General features: G+C 33.8%; 1 protein-coding gene across 1 annotated transcript in view; it reads right to left on the reverse strand.

The window, feature by feature from the left end:
* The window catches only part of CILK1 (ciliogenesis associated kinase 1), an 83483-nt gene extending 64164 nt beyond the window's left edge, over positions 1-19319 (reverse strand). The window contains 5 exon segments of the mRNA XM_051997158.1: positions 1635-1910; positions 2491-2537; positions 17084-17151; positions 18487-18560; positions 19099-19319. Coding sequence (XP_051853118.1) covers positions 1635-1735 — 101 coding nt within the window. The 5' untranslated portion in view covers positions 1736-1910; positions 2491-2537; positions 17084-17151; positions 18487-18560; positions 19099-19319.
* Positions 19320-19666: the final 347 nt, after the last annotated feature.

Raw genomic sequence — 19666 nt, forward strand, 5'->3', positions numbered from 1 at the left:
TATAATAGTGGTTTTCAAAATGTGTGAATAAGCAATGTGTTAGATATACCAAAGAATTTTGGAAATTATTGCAAATAAGAAAATTTATAAATGATTTGGTTAAATATACAATTTTACTTACCCAGACAATAATAGTTTGGCTAAAATATACAGTGTTCAATTGTTTTCAATCATGTCCAACTCTTCATGACCCCATTTGGGATTTTCTTGACAAAGATAGTGGAATGGCTTGCCATTTCATTCTCCAGTTCATTTTACCAAAGAGGTAACAGGGACAAAGAGGGTTAAGTGACTTGCTCAGGGTCACACTGCTAATAATTGTCTGAGGTCAAATTTGAATTCAGTTAGATGAGTCTTCCTGACTCCAGCTCTGTGTTCTATCCACTATGCCACCTAGTTGCCTTAAAATCAATCTTTACTTGCAATTTTTTTTTTTTTAAAGAGGAAGATAAAAATTTATTTGGAGCCATATGTCCTATCAGAAATACCTGCATCCTAGGATAAAAGTAATGCTTTATATATGCATAACACTTAAAAAAATATTTAAATTTATCATCCCATGTGATCATCAAAAATTCTCTACCATTCAACTATTTGTGGAATTAACCTCATTAGAAGCTGAGGAAACTTGAGATACTTAGAAGCTAAGCAAAATTGTCCAAAGTCACTAGCTAGCAGCAGAGTTAGAAGCACAACTTAAATCTCCTGTGTACTTTACTATGCTGTCCCAATTATTTCATTGGTATAATGAAGATCATAACCATCCTACACTATCTACCTTACAATCCTCATGGAGATTAAAGAAAAGCTTGGAATTTGGAACCCTTTAAGAAATCAGAAGGCACTAAATAGCAGGATATCCTTAAGTCTAATCCCACTAAGCATCCCAAAGTCAATTGTCACTTAATATACAAAATCACTGCTAAGGCTGAATCAGAGGCTAATAATGAGAGTGATCTAAATGAAATGACTACTTTTTGACTATGTTACAGAGGGGAATTCTTGGCTAAGCACAGAGTGGTTAATATGGTCTTTGAGGTACCTTCCTTCTCTGACATTTTATAACTCTGTTTCTGTGATCTAGGAGAGATAGCTCTTATTTACACTGCAGATTTCTTAAATGTATGTCTATAACTGTTTCCATGTAGTCTCCCCCACTAGCATGTTAGTAACTTGAGGACAGAGGTTTTTTCCTTTCCCTCTCTTTGCATTCCTATCCTTTAACATAATGCCTGGAACATAGTAAATCTTAATAAATATTTTTTGATCACTGATTGATTGATTGGTTGGTTAATATTGAAGACAGGAAAGAAGGAAGTATAGGATTAAGAGCTTTAAACACATACAGTCATGGATCATAATATTTAAAGCTGAGAAGAACATGGAAGAAAATTCATTTGACACTTATCGTTCTATAGATGAAGAAAAGGAGACCCAGAATTGGGAAGTTAGTGACTTGTTCCAAGTCACACAGTCACTAAGTGGTAGAACCAAGACTCAAACCCAGAAGTGATTCCAAATTGAAGTGCACCAAGGAACCTCAGAACTCCCACCTTGCATGAATTGAGATGGAAACTGGCATTGATGGGGAGGGTGAGAATTCTTGCCATCAATAGGGAATCTGTCAAACTTACTTTTTAATGGCAATTAGCTCTCCAGACTCAATACTTCTTCCTAGGAGGACAGAGCCGTAGGTTCCATCACCAAGCTGCTTGATCGTCGTATATCTATGCATGGTGTGCCCCTTCTGGCTTTATACTCATCTCAGTCCTGAGACTGCTCCTTCCTGTCATGGAAGCAGTTCTCCTCAGAATGTAGCCAGACTTTTCGGTGACAGCACCAGCACAAGGTATTCGAGATGTCGTGACAGTCTCTCAAATACATAGTTTCAAGGCTCAGTCTTCTGCCTGCTGTGAGAAAGGAAAGATGACGATAAAGTCTATCACATTTTCAGTGATGTAGGTTACAAGTTTTTTTTTTAACAGTCAAATAAAATTCTTCCCCCATTTTTACTAGAGCTACTAAGATGTGGGAAAATAGTATGCATTTTTTTCACTGACTCAATAATGAATCAGCTCCAATTCAATGTTTTTCTGATGACTAACACATTCTAAGCAGACTCTGCCTGTCAAATATACTAAGTGAGAATAGCTTTGTAAAAAGGAGCTAAGTTTATCAATGTAAACATACAAGCCCAGCAGGACTAAATTTAAAGTTCTCAGACAAGATTTTGAAGGAAATTGCCCACACTGCACAAGCTATTTATGGGTATACATGCAGGATGATTTTTACTATTAGATACTCACTAGCTAAGCAACAGATTAGAAATTGAAGTACTGGAGCTAATCTGTTAGATGCCTCTGGCCAAGTCGTTCTAATTGTAAATTTGTGAAAATACAGCATGTCCCAAAAGTCCTAGTGCCACTTTAAGCTTTAATGTAGAAATATTTTGCATGACTGTGTATATATAATGAGTATCATATTTCTTACCTTTTCAATGGGTGGGAAAGGAGTGGAAGGAGGGAGAAAATGTGGAACTGAAAATAAAAATAAAATTTAAAAAGTAATTCAGATGAAAAATAAATAAAACCAATTAAAAAGTTTTAATAAGTGATTAGGCTATTTAATAGCTACCAAGACAAAAAAAAGTGTATTTTAATACACTAATAACTAATAATAGTTATTAAAATTCAAAACGTCTCTAAAAAAGGAAAACATTTAATAAGTATCTACTATATGCCACATACTAAACTAAGTATATATATATATGCGTTATCTCCATTTGATTTTGATAACAACTCTAGGAGGTAGGTGCTATTTTCACCATTTATCTGACACAGAGATTAAATGATTTGTCCAGGGTCAATTAGTATCTGAGGCTAGATTTGAACTCAGATCTTCCTGACTCAGCACTATATCTACAAGGTCATCTACTTGTCCCCAGAACTACTTGTCCCCAGAACTTTTGAGATTTCCCTCTGTCCCAGTACCCCTAGAGGCAGTGGGTTGTGTTTTGAAGTCTGGACTTATTAATTTATAAAAGTTACTTTACATCCATTAGGCTTAGTTCTCTCATTTGGAGATAATAACACATATCTTCTACCTCACTAAATACTTGCAAGGTATATATTTGACAAATAAATTGTTATAAAAATGTGAGTTATTATACCTGAAGAAGTAGAAATATATGTTGCAATATTCATTGAAATGGGCTGAGATACCATTTTGGAATTTGATATTATACTAGAAAAATTACTGAACTTCATATATACATCCTTGGACCCAGAGATATCTCTACTAGGCTTATAGCCCAATGAAGTCAAAGATGGAGAGAAAAGTTCCATATATTTAATCTTTTGTTTTTGGCAAGCATACATTTGGCATTTGAACAATGTGGTCAGCCCAGTGGGATTATGCTCTCTGCAGTAGAGTTGGAATGATTGGCAATTTAGTTTGAAAAAGGACCTTGGTGTCTGATACCTTATCCTACCAAGTGATTTTCAGAATCTTCCTAAGACAATTCAAATGGAAGCAATTCAGTTTCTGGCATGGAGCTGGTATACTGTCCAGGTTTCACAGCCATTCATCAATGAAGTAAGCGCAATGACTCTGTAGTGCTTTAGTGTGATATTCAGACTAATACCTCTCCTCTCCCACACTTTCCTTCAGAGCCTCCCAAATACTGAGCAAGCTCTGGCAATATGTGTATCAATCTCATTATCAATGAGATCATTCCTGGAAAGTATACTGCCAAGATAAAAGAACTTCTCCATGGCATTCAAACATCACCATTTGCTATAACTGATTATAACAACACCTTTTGTGGTAGCAATGAAATGATTGCAAAAATGGCAAATGATTAAACAAATGGTGGTATGTAAACTAGCAGATTATTATTAGGCTGAGAGAAATTATACCTATAAAGAATTTAGAGAAACTTGGAAAGAAGTATATGCACTCATGCAAAGCAAAGAAAGCAGACATAAGAAAAATTCATATAATGACCACAATAATGAAAAGGAAAAAACGACAAGACAAGAATACTCTTATCCCTGCAAGTGACCAATCTTAATTTCCCCTCACAGTAAAAGCACCTTCCTCTTCTCAAGAGAGATCATAGATTCTAGAGGTGAAATATGGCATATGTTCACAGGGAATATGCTGGAAAATGTTTAGCAACTGGCTCTCAGAAATATATTGCAACACTTTAAAATTAAACTAGCATTATTAACAATTTCTCCATCATTTTCTTATATCTAGACAATTAACAAAATAAGGAATCATGCCCTTATTTCTAGCATTTGCTCATTTCCAAGATGTAGTTGTTTACACTGAGAATTTAACAACCTGCTCTATGAGATGGGTTCTGTATACCTTCTATATATTAGGCAGGGGTGATGTATTATTTTGGTTTTGCTTAACTAAACTGTATTTCTTTGTAATAGGAAGACTCCTATGGGGATTAAAGGGAATTTCTTTAGGAAATGAGTCATATAAACATAAAATATTGTTTGTTTTTTTTAATGAAAAAGAATAGGATTAGAATTGGATTTTTAAAAATTAAACTTCATGAGGCAAGGACAGTGTCTTAGCTAAATTTGTATATTCTTATGAATGTAATCAACATTTTTTGAATATTTAAATGTGTGTGTGTGTGTGTGTGTGTGTGTGTGTGTGTGTGTGTGTGTGTGAGTGTGTATTTTTTTTGCTGAGCCAATTCGGGTTAAATGACTTGCCCAAAGTCACACAGCTAGGAAGTGTCTGAGGGCACATTGAACTCAGGTCCTCCTAACTTCAGGTCCAGCACTCTATCCATTGTGCCACCCAGCCACCCTACATATTTCTAAATAAATAGATGAATCAAATTCAGTAGATAAAGTTGAAGCTCATAACTCACTCCCTTGAGGTTTTATGATTTCCTCAATGTGGAGATTCCCTCTGTCTATGTAGATCACAATCTATCCATGCTTTCTTATTTTGTATGAATTTTGCCCAAGTTTTTTCCATAAATTCTCAACATTCCAAATTCACTAAATATGTGGAAATTCCATTTTTGCAAAGAAATTTATTAGGACATAAAAAGGATAAGTGAATATAACCAATGACTAACTAGGACAAAGTATGGAGTAGGACAGATGAGGAAAAATGCATCCTACATATGCTCATGGGTACTATTCAGACTTATATAAGTCTTAGCAAGGATTTTCAAAAATAAAGTTGATCAGATCACAGAGCCTTAATAACTTCAACAGTAAATGATAAAATAAAGCTATAACATATATATTTGAAACACTGAGAGACAAAGTATCCAAATGTAATTCTGCATGGACAGAATTTATTCTTGGACAGTGGAAATGTGGAAATGGACAAATGGAAACTTATTCATGGCCAGATTACATAATTGGAAGGACCATAATTGAGACTTAAATGTCCTCCTAAGAAGATGCATTGAGTCAAGAAAACTGATCACCATTAAAAAATTGTCTCACTTTCTGCATTAATTTCAAGAATACCCCCTCCCTACCAATGACATTTAACTACTCGAATTCATGTACATGGACTGTACTTAAAGAAATTGTGATACTGTAGGAAAATCACTTGAATGACATATATGGTAAAATTTAATTTAAGTGAAATATATAAGCTAGAATCAAATTGATTGGTAACTTTTGTGGGAGTACTTATTGAGCCAATGAGCTAACAGTCTTAAAAAACTACTACTACTACTAATAATAATAATAATAAACTGGCTAAAGTATGTAATAATTATACCTAGATTTTTTTTCTCTGTGCAAACAAGAGTGACCAAAGAATACTATATATGTTCTCACTAATTTCCTAACTGACTAGAAATTGAAATTTGAAATCTGTGCTCTATTTCACAATATTGAAACAAAGAGCAGGAAATATCCTTGAGAAAGCATCTGCCCTCAAGCAGATGACTGTCCAAACCAGGTAGGAGAGAAAGTTATTTATTTTCTTCCTAAAATTCTTTAGGGATAGAGACCCCTCAGCTTTATCTTGGTGGGAAAGACTAAAAATGCCTTCTTCATATCTAGCCAAATTCTGCCGGTCTTTAATTTTAAGCTAAGTTCATGATAGAGACACCTGTTCAGTGGCCTTCTCATGAAAACTTTGTGCATACGTGAGGCCAGGAATCATCACCCTAAGCTTTCTCTTTTCTAGGATAATTCGTTTTTCAAAGTACCTATTTTCCATCCCTATTGTTATCTGTCTCATTTGATGGGACTGTGGACTCTGGTTTTTCACATCTTTTTAGAAGTGCCAAAACTAGTCTCCCTAGTCTAATTAGAGTCTGAATGATATATTTCATATTCCTTATTTCAATACATCCCAGTATCATATGACATTTTTACACAATGACCCCTACATGGCTGATTCATAGTCAAACATTAACTTAATTTTTCTTTGATTTTTATCTTGTCATTGGTTCACCCACCAAACAATAGAGGGAAGTCAATATTTTCCTAACTCATAAATGAAAGAGAGACTCGAGATAAAATTAAGTCTTATTGACAACAACATTCAGTGCCTTTTCTTCATCTAATTTGAGTGGAAAAGGGTTAATTAGTATAAACGATGTGAGCGTTTTAGTGGTTTACAAGCTTATTATGACTGAAGAGTGTAAGATGGTAAGCCCCCCACCAAAAAAATAGCCTGTATTATGAAAGACACAATCTTCAGAATGAGGGAGGTGATGTACTTTTCCCTGATTAGCCCCCATCTGGAGCACTAATATAAAGGACCAGAAAATAGAAGGCCACCAGCACATTTTGTGGATGCTCTCTGTAGGATAGACAAGAAGACATGGATAAAACTTTCATAGAGTAAGGAAGCATGGACGGGTTATTATCAACAATCTTGAAGGAAGTATCCATGACATTGAGACCTTACTTACTCCAAACACAAGTTGCCACCATATCATTCAATTCAGCCTCTAAGGAGGCAACTAAGTGTAATGTGGATAAATTTTAGAATCAGAAAGTCCCACTTCAAACACTTATTAGACATATGATCCTGTGCAGCCAAAGAGGTAATGAGGGGAAATTTTATATCTCTAGAGGCTTACTTAGAAAATAAAGAGAAAATCAATGAATTAGACTTGCAACTAAAAAAGCTAGAGAGCAAATTAACCCCCCCCAGTCAAACACTAAACTTGAAATTCTAAAAATAAAAGGAGAGATTAATAAAACTGAAAGTAAAACAACTATTAAAGTAATTAATAAAACTAAGAGTTAGTTCTAGGAAACAACCAACAAATCTGGCAAATTTGATTAGAAAAAAGAAAGAGGAAAATCAAATTGTTAGTCTTAAAAATGAAAAGGGAGAAGTTGCCATTAATGAAGAGGAAATTAGAGCAATAATTAGCAGTTACTTTGCTCAACTTTATGCCAACAAATTTGATAACTTAAATGAAATGGATGAATACCTTCAAAAATATACCTTGTTCAGATTAACAGAAGTAGTAATAAATTGGTTAAAGAGTCCCATTTTAGAAAAAGAAATAGAACAAGCTATTAATCAACTCCTTAAGAAAAAATCTCCAGGACCAAATGGATTTACATGTGAATTCTACCAAAGATTTAAGAATAATTAACTCCAATGCTATATAAATTATTTGAAAAAAAGGGATTGAAGGAGTCCTACTAAATTCCTTTTGTGATATGGTACTGATACCTAAACCCTTCTACTGAGTCCTTGATTTATAGAGGATCACAGCATTTCTGGAGCATCATTCAGTGAGGGATACAATGGCCAATTGCACGGCATTTACACCATGCCTTATTTGCTGTTGGGACTGATCCTGTCATTTCATTAGTACAAAAGATTCCCTATACAGAAACCCACTCAGTCTAGACCACGTCTAGAGCACTGAGAAGTTAAGTGATTTACTCAGGTTCATGAAGTATGTGGAGGACCCAAGTCTTCTGGCTTTGAGGTGAGCTCTATTTACTAACAACTTCATGATTTCTATATTTGAAACAATTTCCTCTCAAGTGAACTTCACCTTCACCTTCAATAAACAATTTCTTCCTGAGTACAGACCACAAGGAAGATACAGTTCCAAGTTCTGTGAAGAATATATAGAAGCATAAGGCATAGTTTCTAACTGCAATAACCTAAAAATCTAATTGGGAAGTGACATAAACACAAAATAATTATAATATGTGACAACAGTGAAGAATATAAAAGAAGCCATGAGAAAGTGAGTATAACAGAAATATCATTGGACTTTGATTTAGGAGAGACTATGTTTATATATTATCTCAGACACTGAGTAGTTGTGTTATAGAAGTCACTTTATTTCTCTGGGCTTCAGGTTTTTCAACAGTAAAAAAGCAGCTAATAAGAAATACATAATTAGAAAAAAAAGAATAAGCTTCTCATTTTGCAAAACAAGTAAATAGATAGCCTTTGCACTCTACTGATACACAGGCAATTTTGAGAAGCTCCAAAGACCATTGTATGGACTCCTGACAAATCTAGTAGTTTCCTCACAAGACTGGTGTGAGGAGAGATCTATAGATAGTAGAACTGTTATTTTTATGTAAGTAGCATAGACAATGGGTTACACACATTTAGAGCAGGGAGCTGTTATTTCAATTGCCAATCGAGATCAATAAGTACACAGATGCATTGAAATATCAAGTACCTTAGACAACAGGAGCTATAGAAGTTCAGAGGGAGACATTATTTCAAGTAACAATTGATATTCAAATATCAATCATCCATTCAACAACTTCTTGTTATTGCACTGCACTAAGTTTTCTAATAGACTTTTGTTCCAAACCTGTTGCTTACTGAGACTTTTGGGCACTCTGTATTTACTTACTTATAATTTATATACATGTACTACTGTACTAATTTTTATGTACATTAAGCAAGGAACTTAAAATATGAATTAAAACTATTTGATTCTAGCGAAAAGAGGGAGTCAACAAAGTTTTTGGTTAATATGGTAACATGGACGGAAGTGCACTTTAGGAAAATAATTTTGGTAATTGTGTGGTGGATGACTAGCACGGGGGAGAAACCCGAGGCAGGTGACCAATTAGAGACCATTGCAACAGTCCAAGGGGGGGATTATGGAAGTAGAAAAAAGGAAAAAGATGTTTAGAGATAGAAACAAGATGATTTGGCAAATGATTAAATGTAGTTGGTCAAGAGACAGTGAGGAGTAGAGATGAAAGAGGTTATGGGACTTGGTTATTTGAGGAATGATCACCATCCCTCAACAGAGACAGAGAACAGGTAGGTTCGGAGAAGAGAGGTAATGTTATCTGGTGATGATCATGACCCATTCATGCTTGTTCAGCTTGTACTATACCCTCTGACTCATTCAGAATGAAAAGGATTGAAGAGATCAGGCAGCACTCTTATTCACAAGTCATAGTTCCAAAACCCAGGGTCTATACTCTGAGGGGACCTTATCATTGGTATAAGATGATCTAGGGAGTATAAGTATACTAGAGGTGGGAAAGTACAGAATTTTCCCAATGATAACTGCACAACTTTTGTGAATGATATATATTATAATATTAGCAATACTTTCCCAAACTCCATCAATGACATCAAGATGCAGGAATTTCTTGGTGTATATACAGCCAGTGCGGCTTGGGAAATGAACAAGATGTAATGACTCCATCAGCCACCTTGGGAATCAGCAGTTCCAGACCTGGCAGGACATCTAGATCCTTCTGCAACTCCATGTATGATTTGGAAAAAGTTGCTCACCAAAACTGCTCCATGTTTAGTTTACCAATTTGTTAATGAAGTAAAAAATACTTATGTATCTAAAGGTGAGTTGCCAAAATTACTATTGATAAAATGCCTTAAAATACTAGGAAAAGTGCTTTTACACGTATTCATCATTATCATTAATGCTAAACCCATATTTTTTTGTATGGGAAACAGTGATGGTGACTGAGAAAGTCTCATTGCCCAACCAAGATTGGCTTAACTTTTTGATTAAGCATCACTGCAAGCTGATATTTGCAGCATTTCTGCCAGCTCTAATTTGTCAGTCTCTATGTAAAAATGAATCTCCTGTCATCACACCATCTGTGGTCAGTTAAGAATAAAGATCGCCAGAGGTTTTAACCTTGAATCCATTTATTTGGTTTTAAATATATATTTTGATTATTCGTTGTATTACAGCACAATTTTGTTTCCTTTGTAATTCTGTGTATTTTATTTTATGCATTTAAAAACATTATTCCTGACAGGATTCAAAAAACAAAGTAGTCTATGGCATAGAAATGGTTAAGAACCCTTGATCTATACAGAAAAATGGTATCACTGGAAAAGAAGTGAAAACTACTTTTTAATAGTCATCAGCTCTACAGACTCAGTACTTCTCCCTAGGAGGGCAAAAGTCGTATGTTCCAATGAACTTGACAGTCATATGCATGAGACAAAGTTGTCTATCCTCTTTTTCCCTCTATGGGAATTCTGTAGGAGGAGGGAAGACAAAAATCTATAGGGAATGCTGGTACTATGCAACCCATTACTACTGGGGAATAAAAGAGCCCATGGGATTCAGCATCATAAATTCTTAATTTCTGCTCTGTTTTTTCTATACCATTTTAGGCATGGATCTTAACCTCTCTGTAGCTCTGATGTCTCATTTACAGATAATCACACTTTGGACAAATCACTTCCCCTTCTCTAAACTTCAGCTTCATTACTTCCTCATATAATAATCTTGACTTTTGCTACCTGATAAAATATCCTCTTGATAATTACATTAGTAAAGCAACAAATCTTTAAATCAGTTTGGAAATAATCATCATTTTCCCCTGATTGTAAGGACATATGTAAGTAACATAGATTATCTCTTCATTTAATGGGGCCTTCATTTGTTTCTATGAAAATTGTTTTGTGGTTGTACTTATATAAATTTTGCATGTTTCTTGGTAGACTAACTCCCGGATTCCATTTAATGAATTTTTGTTACTTTAAATATTATTTCTCATTTATTTATTTGTTTTGTTTGTAATATTTAAACAGAAAATAAAAATGAAAAATAAAAAGTAAAAATACTATGGTATGGTCTTATGTAGATGCACTTGAATGTATATATGTATTAGATATGTGTATAATTATAGATATTTATGTAGATATGTGTTTGTGTGAATATGAATATGTAATTATATATTGCTTAATTATAGTCTTCAGGGTGGGGAAGGGGGAAAAGAATAAAGTAAAAACTGCACAGAACAGAACAAAAGAAAGTCTACAAAAATGGACAGCTCTGAACACGTGTAGTGTTTATTATATAGGATTTCTTGAAATGGAAATTTATTACTTTATATTTTGAATCCTCTCATATTCTGCTGTACACCTGACAGTGTGCTTTTTTCTTTTCCTGTTCTTTAAGTTTTAAAGAAAAAGAAAAAAGAAAAGAATAATTTAGTTACATTGCTCTAAATTATCTGCCAATGTTAATTTTTTTGTATTATTATGTTACTAATATTAGTACATGACAGATTTAGATGGTGCAGGGGACCTTAGAAAATCATATAGTCAAACCATTCAAATTTTGCAAATTAGGAAACTAAACCCCAGAGAGATTAAATACCTCATCCAAAATTAAAGCCAGACTCTAACTCTAACTCTGATGTCCTTAGCTTTACTTTTGCCTGATTTGGAAATTAGAAACCTAAATCGAGCCCAGAGAATTGAAGATGAAACATCCACCTGCCAGAGGAGTAATAGATTTAAAACGCAAATTGCATTGCAGACATATATTTTTAGAAATGGCCAATGTGGGAATTTATTTTGCTGGATTCTGTAGATTTGTTTTGAGGATTTTTTTAATTGTTCAAATGGAGGAAATAGTGAGAGGGAAAGATAAAAGCTTATAAAAACAAATGAATGAATGTCTAAGTAAACAAATAATTTTTTAAAAATAAAGCAAGATCCATTCTCCAATTGATAAATGGTCAAAGGATATGAACAGACAATTTTCAGAGGATGAAATTGAAACTATTACCACTCATATGAAAGAGTGTTCCAAATCATTATTGATCAGAGAAATGCAAATTAAGACAACTCTGAGATACCACTACACACCTGTCAGATTGGCTAAGATGACAGGAAAAAATAATGATGAATGTTGGAGGGGATGCGGGAAAACTGGGACACTGATGCATTGTTGGTGGAGTTGTGAACGAATCCAACCATTCTGGAGAGCAATCTGGAATCATGCCCAAAAAATTATCAAACTGTGCATACCCTTTGATCCAGCAGTGTTTCTATTGGGCTTATATTCCAAAGAAATACTAAAGAAGGGAAAGGGACCTGTATGTGCCAAAATGTTTGTAGCAGCCCTGTTTGTAGTGGCTAGAAACTGGAAAATGAATGGATGCCATCAATTGGAGAATGGCTGGGTAAATTGTGGTATATGAATGTTATGGAATATTATTGTTCTGTAAGAAATGACCAGCAGGATGAATACAGAGAGGACTGGCGAGACTTACATGAACTGATGCTAAGTGATATGAGCAGAACCAGGAGATCATTATACACTTCGACAACGATATTGTATGAGGACATATTTTGATGGAAGGGGATTTCTTTGACAAAGAGACCTGAGTTTCAATTGATAAATGACGGACAAAAGCAGCTACACCCAAAGAAAGAACACTGGGAAACGAATGTGAACTATCTGCTTTTTTGTTTTTCTTCCTGGGTTATTTATACCTTCTGAATCCAATTCTCCCTATGCAACAAGAGAACTGTTCGGTTCTGCAAACATATATTGTATCTAGGATATACTGCAACATATCCAACATATAAAGGACTGCTTGCCATCTAGGGGAGGGGGTGGAGGGAGGAAGGGAAAAAAAATTGGAACAGAAACGAGTGTCAATATAAAGTAATTATTAAATAAAAATTAAAAAAAAAACTAGAGGAAATTACATGCACAGAAACACAAAAAAAAAAAAATAAAATAAAATAAAGCAAGATCTGTGCAGCATGATCATTATAGAAATATGTATAGGAGAATTACACATGTTTAACATATATAGGATTACTTGCCATCTAGGGGAGGGAGTAGGGGGTAGAGAGGGAGAAAAAAGTTTGAAACACACGATTTTGGAAGTGTGAATGTTGAAAACTATGCATGTGTTTTGAAAATAAAAAGTTTATTTAAAAAACAGGGATAAAAATGATCACATTTCTTCTAGGAATTTGCATTCTACACAAATATGAAACCTTTTAGATGGGAAGAAATTTTTAAAATAGTCATAAAAAATAAAGCAAGATCAAGTTTTTCTCATAAAAAGAACAGGGTAGAGAGTGTTTTCAAATTTTTAAGGAGAGTTTATATAGTATAGTCATATTTTTTGATCCAGTAATGCTGTTAAAAGGATTATATTGTATGGATAGTTAAAAGGGAAGAAAACCTACCTTTAAAAAAAACAAACCTATAGTTCTTTATTTGTAATAGCAAAAACTTAAAGACAATCTAAATTTTCATCAACTATGGCTGAACAAACAGTAATGTATTAATGTAATGGTACATTGATATATCATAAAAAGTAATAAACATAAAGAATGCAAAAGGACATAGAAAAATTTTAATGAAATAAAACAGGGAGAACTGTAAGAACAGAATTCATATTGACAAAAATTGCAATTAAAATTATTACTTAGAATGGTTCGAGAATTATAACCCTAGAATTGGAAAAACCCTTAGAAGCCATTTAAGCCAACCCTTCAATTCCCAAATGAGCAAATTGAAGCCCAGCAAGTCAACTGAATTGTCAATGATCAATAAAATAATAAGCATTGCTAAGGACCTTCTAGATAGCTAGGTGGCACAATGGATAGAGTACTGGCCCTGGGATCAGCAATATCTGAATTTAAATTTGGCTTCAGGCACTAGCTAGCTCTGACCCTGGACAAGTCATTTGATCCTATCTGCCTCAGTTTCCTCATCTGTAAGAGGAACTAGGGAAGGAAATGGCCAACTACTCAGTATCAGTATCATTGCCAAGAAAACCCCAAAATGGGGTCATGGAAAATTGGACATAACAACAAGCTAAATATCTTGGATATTGGAAATAAGAAACAATTCCTATTCTCAAGAAACTTATCTTCTAAAGAAGTAAATAAGCATGCGTTTAAGAATGTATAAACACTACATAGTTAAGGAAACAGGGTGCTGACAGTGGGAGAGAAAGAATACACTTGAAAGGGTAGTTACAAAAAAAAGAAAGTATGACATACATCTTATATATATATCAGAGACAGGATTTGAACCTACACTTTCTAATTCCAAAATTAATGTTGTTTTTACTGTGCTACATAGGTAACTAACATCAGAATAGCTTATATAGATAAATGACTTTTGAACTACTGTGAAAATCAAAAAATTAAAAAAGGATATGGGAGAAAAATAGATCTCATGGTGAATTAGGTCATCTTCCTGCCTAGAGGCAGAATTAAACTTAAATTATAATAGACATATAAGCTTCTGCCTTCTTTTAGTTAACTCCAAAGAAGGGAATTCAATGTCAAAATTCAAATATTCATTCTCACTATCCTGAATAAGATAAGTCTACTACTAACTGTTACTGAAATTTGAATCTATTCCTATATAAATCTCATCTCAGTGAAAACTGAACTTAGGCAATTAACTTTAGCTTAAATGTTCATATAAGATTCCTGAAAAATATATATATATATAAATGGCAATAATAAACAACACATAATTCTGCATTTTAAAACTATCTTATGATTAAATACAATGCAATTTGTGTTAAGCCCCATGAAGGGGTTTCTTATTGTTTTGCCAATTAATCATGCATGATTCTTTGTGACCCCACTTGGGGTTCACTTGACAAAGATACTAGAGTACTTTACCATTTTCTTGTCCAGATCATTTTGTAAATGAGGAAATTGAGGCAAAAAGAGTGTGATTTGCCCAGGGTCACATAGCTAGTAAGAATCTAAGGCCACATTTGAATTAGAGTCCTCCTTGATTCTACAGCTGTCACTCTATCCACTGCACCAACTAGCTGCCTATGGAAGACTATAAAAATGAAAACATTATCCTTATGTGTATGTATATACATGCACATATACGTATATATGTACACAATTAGCTATAATCTATTCCTCCTCTTGTGCACATTCCCAGAAGTGTTTGTCCTTGTCCCTCTCTTTTTATCACACATAGAATTTTGTTTTTCAACTCTGTAAGTCACTTGTCATGTAATATTGGGTATTATAATTATCTGTGTTTGAGTCTTAGCTACTTAATCAAACTTATACTTCCATGAGGGCATGGACCAAGATGCTTTAGCTAAACTATAATCCCTAAACTTAGCATAATATTCTTCAAATGTTAGACACTTTATATATGTTGAATGAATTAACAAATGAATACACTGAATTAGCAGGCAGAGATATGAGCATGGGTAGTTCAAAGAGACTATCATGATAAAATTTAAGGATATGGGTAAATACAAAGTAGGGTGAGGAAGGATAATTCAGTTGAGCTCCTAGCTTAGGTTAGTTTGAGGAAGGATAGTTTGAGATAAGACAGAAACTAAATGGAGTCAGGAAAAACCTAGCATAACCTGGATGCTGGGCCTCCATGTAGTCTCTCTTTGATCATTATCAATCCCCTTCCTCTTCTTGCCCATGGCTCAAGAGCATCTCAGCCAAGATCCAAATTCCTCTTCTTGCTGTGATACAAGTATAATCTGCTTCCCTGGAGACCCAGTAAAAACTTTTTTCTCTTTTCTTTCTTCCTCACCCATGTAGTAAATGTCTTGAGTTAATGCACATGACCTCCTCTTTTGTGAATTAAAATATGCCATATATTTTTCTTTTTAATAGCATTGGCTAATTTGAGTCTTCTGTGGAAATGTCTATGTAGGTGCAAAGGATTATGACAATTTTTGAATTCCTTTCTATCTTTACATCTGTGATCTTAATAAGAAAATTATTTGGTGTTAATGATATTCAACAGAGTATACAATTATAAGTTTAAGTTGTAGTCACCTTAGATTAGAAGAGTAGGGAAAGTGCTCTCTCTCTTTTTTTTTTTTTTTAAACACAATTGATATTCTTCATTACAGACTTCATCTCTCAGCAAAGATTGATCTAGGAGTCCCAGTTTTCTATTACACACACACACACACACACACACACACACACCAATCCTGTGATCACTGCAGTTGTACTCAGCATCTCTTCTACCTTGGTTATATTTTTCTTCACGTCAAATAGTAGATAAAACTCAGTCAGTAGTTCAGATTCAAAACCATCAGACACAAGAATAAAATTAAACTTTTTGTTTCCAAAATCAGGGCTAATAACACAAAGTTTATCCAAAGGGTTTTCTCCTTCAGATCTTTTCACATTAATTTTCAGAGAAAAAAAAAGTTTGGAATGCTTCTTACTTTTTTCTCCTTTCTTATTTAGAAGACAGACAATGTTAAGAGACCTGCTTTAAATCATATGATCATAGGATTATACAGATCTAGAAGTAGAAAAAACCTCAGAGACCACAGTTCAACCCCTTATCTAACAGAGGAGGAAACTGAGGCCCTACTCAGGGTGCTGAAATCAACTTGCCCAAAGTCACACAAATAGTGTCAGAGGTAGTTTAACTTGCTTTTATCTTTGCCAGGGCAAAAAAAAAAAAAAAAAAAAAAATCAAGTGAAAGCTACAATCAGTTGTTTGCTTCTGTCTTGGATAGAAAAAAAAAGAATAAACATTAATTGAATTGAAGGAGAAAAAAGTTAGTCAGCCTTCTAATCATGGTGTTACACTTTAAAATGTATTTTATTTTTAATTTATGAAATAAAACATTCATTTCCATAACAGAACTTTAAAAAGACTATACATGAAACTGCAAATGTATTATGTGCAACTTGACATTTCTTTCAAATATATAATAAAGTTATCATGTAAATGTCTTTTGTTTGCCCTTTTTTCCCCCTTCTTCTTCTCCACAGATGGCTATTTAACTCCTTCATTCTCTCTCTTACATCCTTCAGGGTAGAAGGCTATTTAGCATCATTATTAATTAGTACTCACAATGCATTTCCAACCTTATGAAGAGGGGAAGGTACTAAATTAGAATTGCCTTAGTTGCCTGGTCCTTCCTGAAACAAAAGGTCAAAGTATTCCAGGTCTGAAACTTGAAAAGAAAGGAAATCATATCTATAAATACAAATTTTGCTCATGTATAAACCACCTCACTCACAAAAGAAATGTTACTTAGCAAAGCCTTTTGCTTTAAGTACAAAGGAAGTGAAAAAAAAATCTTTATGGGAGAAATATTACAATATTTGGTTTCCAATTTATTTTCCCATTGGTTTTCTATGTAATTCTTAGTGATCCAAAGGGGACCTCTTTAATCATTCTGATCTATAGCTTCCCACTAGAACCAGGTGGCTCTGGGGGAGAGAGTGAAGCTGGTGACTTTGTACAGCCCTCCCTTAAATCCAATTTACTTGCAAGTCATGACACCATGTTCCTAATGTCATGGTTCTCTTCCAAGAATGAAGGACAAACAATAATAGCGACCCAAGAATAGTGATGACTAAAGAGTATGACAAAGGCCCAGAAGTAGGATGGTTATGTGATTTCTACCTTATTATAGAATTAAAATATGACAGAGTAGGAAGGTTGAATATGTATAAAGGTATGGGGAAAAAGCCCCTTTTTTAAATTGTACCCATTTCAGACCTAAAGTGGCTCATACTATGAATGCCGTACACTCAGAATGGCCTATTCGAAACAATAAAAAAGTGTGAACTGAAAGTAGCCATTCACTTATGAAAAAAGGTACATATAAATAATTGTATACACTGCATGGCTTCCTTACTAGGCATGAAAAAGTTCCTCTGTCAATTTGATGGAATTATAAGGCTACTATCTAGTGCCTACCTAAAAAAACAGCTATATCCTCAGTCTTTAAAAAGTGAGCTAGTTCCAGGAACAGAACATCTTCTAAAGAACTCTGGTCATTGAGAAGAGTCTAGCTATTAACTTTATAGTCAACTGGACTATGGAAGTAAACAGGACCAGGAAGCCCAGTCTTTGCTTTAAACTGTGTTAAATGACTGACTTAAAGATAAATGCACCAGTAGGAGTTCAAAAGCTATAATTTCAGGAGGAAGGACCTACAACACATCTTAAATCTTTATCAAACATCCTTCATGTGAGTACAACCCTAGAGTCCTGAGTTACTATGGTATTCTAGGAGGTATCATTACTTACAGTATATTTAAAGCTATGTATACATACTCTTTGTAATTCCTCAATTGTTTTAAATTTTTTTACTGTTAAAAATTCAATTGTTTTAGAAAACTTGTAGGTGCTACACTGTCTAATTTATCCTTTTCTCATATTCAGGTTTGCCCTTGTAAGCTTTATGGCACAAGAGAATACTTTTTGTTATTTGATTTAATATCTGGCTTTTTTTTTAAACAAACCTTGATTAGATAAGTGATGGTGTTCGCTGTTGGTTGTCAACATCTCCCATGTAGGAAATGAGTTTGAATCCTATCTATTTCACAAAGAGAAGTACAAAAAGAACTTTGTGAGACATGATTGTTTTGTCATACAGTAATTGCTACTACTTACAAAACTGCCTGTATTACAATATCATATTAATTATGATATTCAATATTATAATAGCTATTCTGGTTTCCTTTTAATTCTCTCTATTACCCCATCCTCTCAACTATTCTGCTTTTCTCCTAATAGATTCTGAAATGAATTTGAAGGTTTCTTATAGGGTACTTATTAGATACAAAAGTAATTGATCTTATTTTCAAAAAATTATCATGATTTGTATGACAGTATTCTGAAAAATAATTCATTGGGCCATGATATAATCGGATATATAGGTAAACAAAATGGCCAACTAGCTTTCATTCACCAGCTATATTTTACTCAGTCACATACACAAATGCTAATGATTACAAATGTAGCCAATCCCTTTTTATTCAACATATTTTGGATTGGATCTTCAACAAACTGTCTACTATTTTAGATTTAGAATATACAAACATAACAAATTGCTAGGGCTGAGAGGGAATTACCTTAGTGGAGTTGACTTGTGGAGATCTCCAAGGCATTGGGTGTTGATAAAGATATTTACTTTTTTAATCTGAGCAAATAAGCACCTGGATATTATATAATAATGCCTTCTCTTGTTGGTGCTAAGCTCCTATAATTGCTTACTGTAACCTTCAGGCCAGTCAGTCACATGTTATCTGAAGTTAATGTAGGTCAAACCCCACCTTTAGAATGAATGCAATGTGACTCATCTAATACAATGCTATCCAGACCTGCAACATAATTATGTAGCTGTCATAAGAATAACTGTTACTAATCAACAAGTATTTATTAAATTCAATCTACATAGACTCAGTTTAAAGTTAAACACTGTGGGAAATGAAAAAGATTTATAAATCAATCAGTAAGCATTAATTGTCTAAAGATATAATCCCTTTCCTTAAGAAGCTTACATTTTATTTTAGAAGACTAGACATGAAGAAAAATTTTAAGAAAAAATATAAAAAGATATTAATTACAAAGCAGCATGATGTAATAAATCAATAAATGGTCTCAGACTCAAGAAAACTCAAGCTCAAAGTTCTTTCTTTA

The sequence above is a fragment of the Antechinus flavipes genome, chromosome 4 (assembly GCF_016432865.1).
Source record: "Antechinus flavipes isolate AdamAnt ecotype Samford, QLD, Australia chromosome 4, AdamAnt_v2, whole genome shotgun sequence".
Classification (NCBI taxonomy): Eukaryota; Metazoa; Chordata; class Mammalia; order Dasyuromorphia; family Dasyuridae; genus Antechinus; species Antechinus flavipes.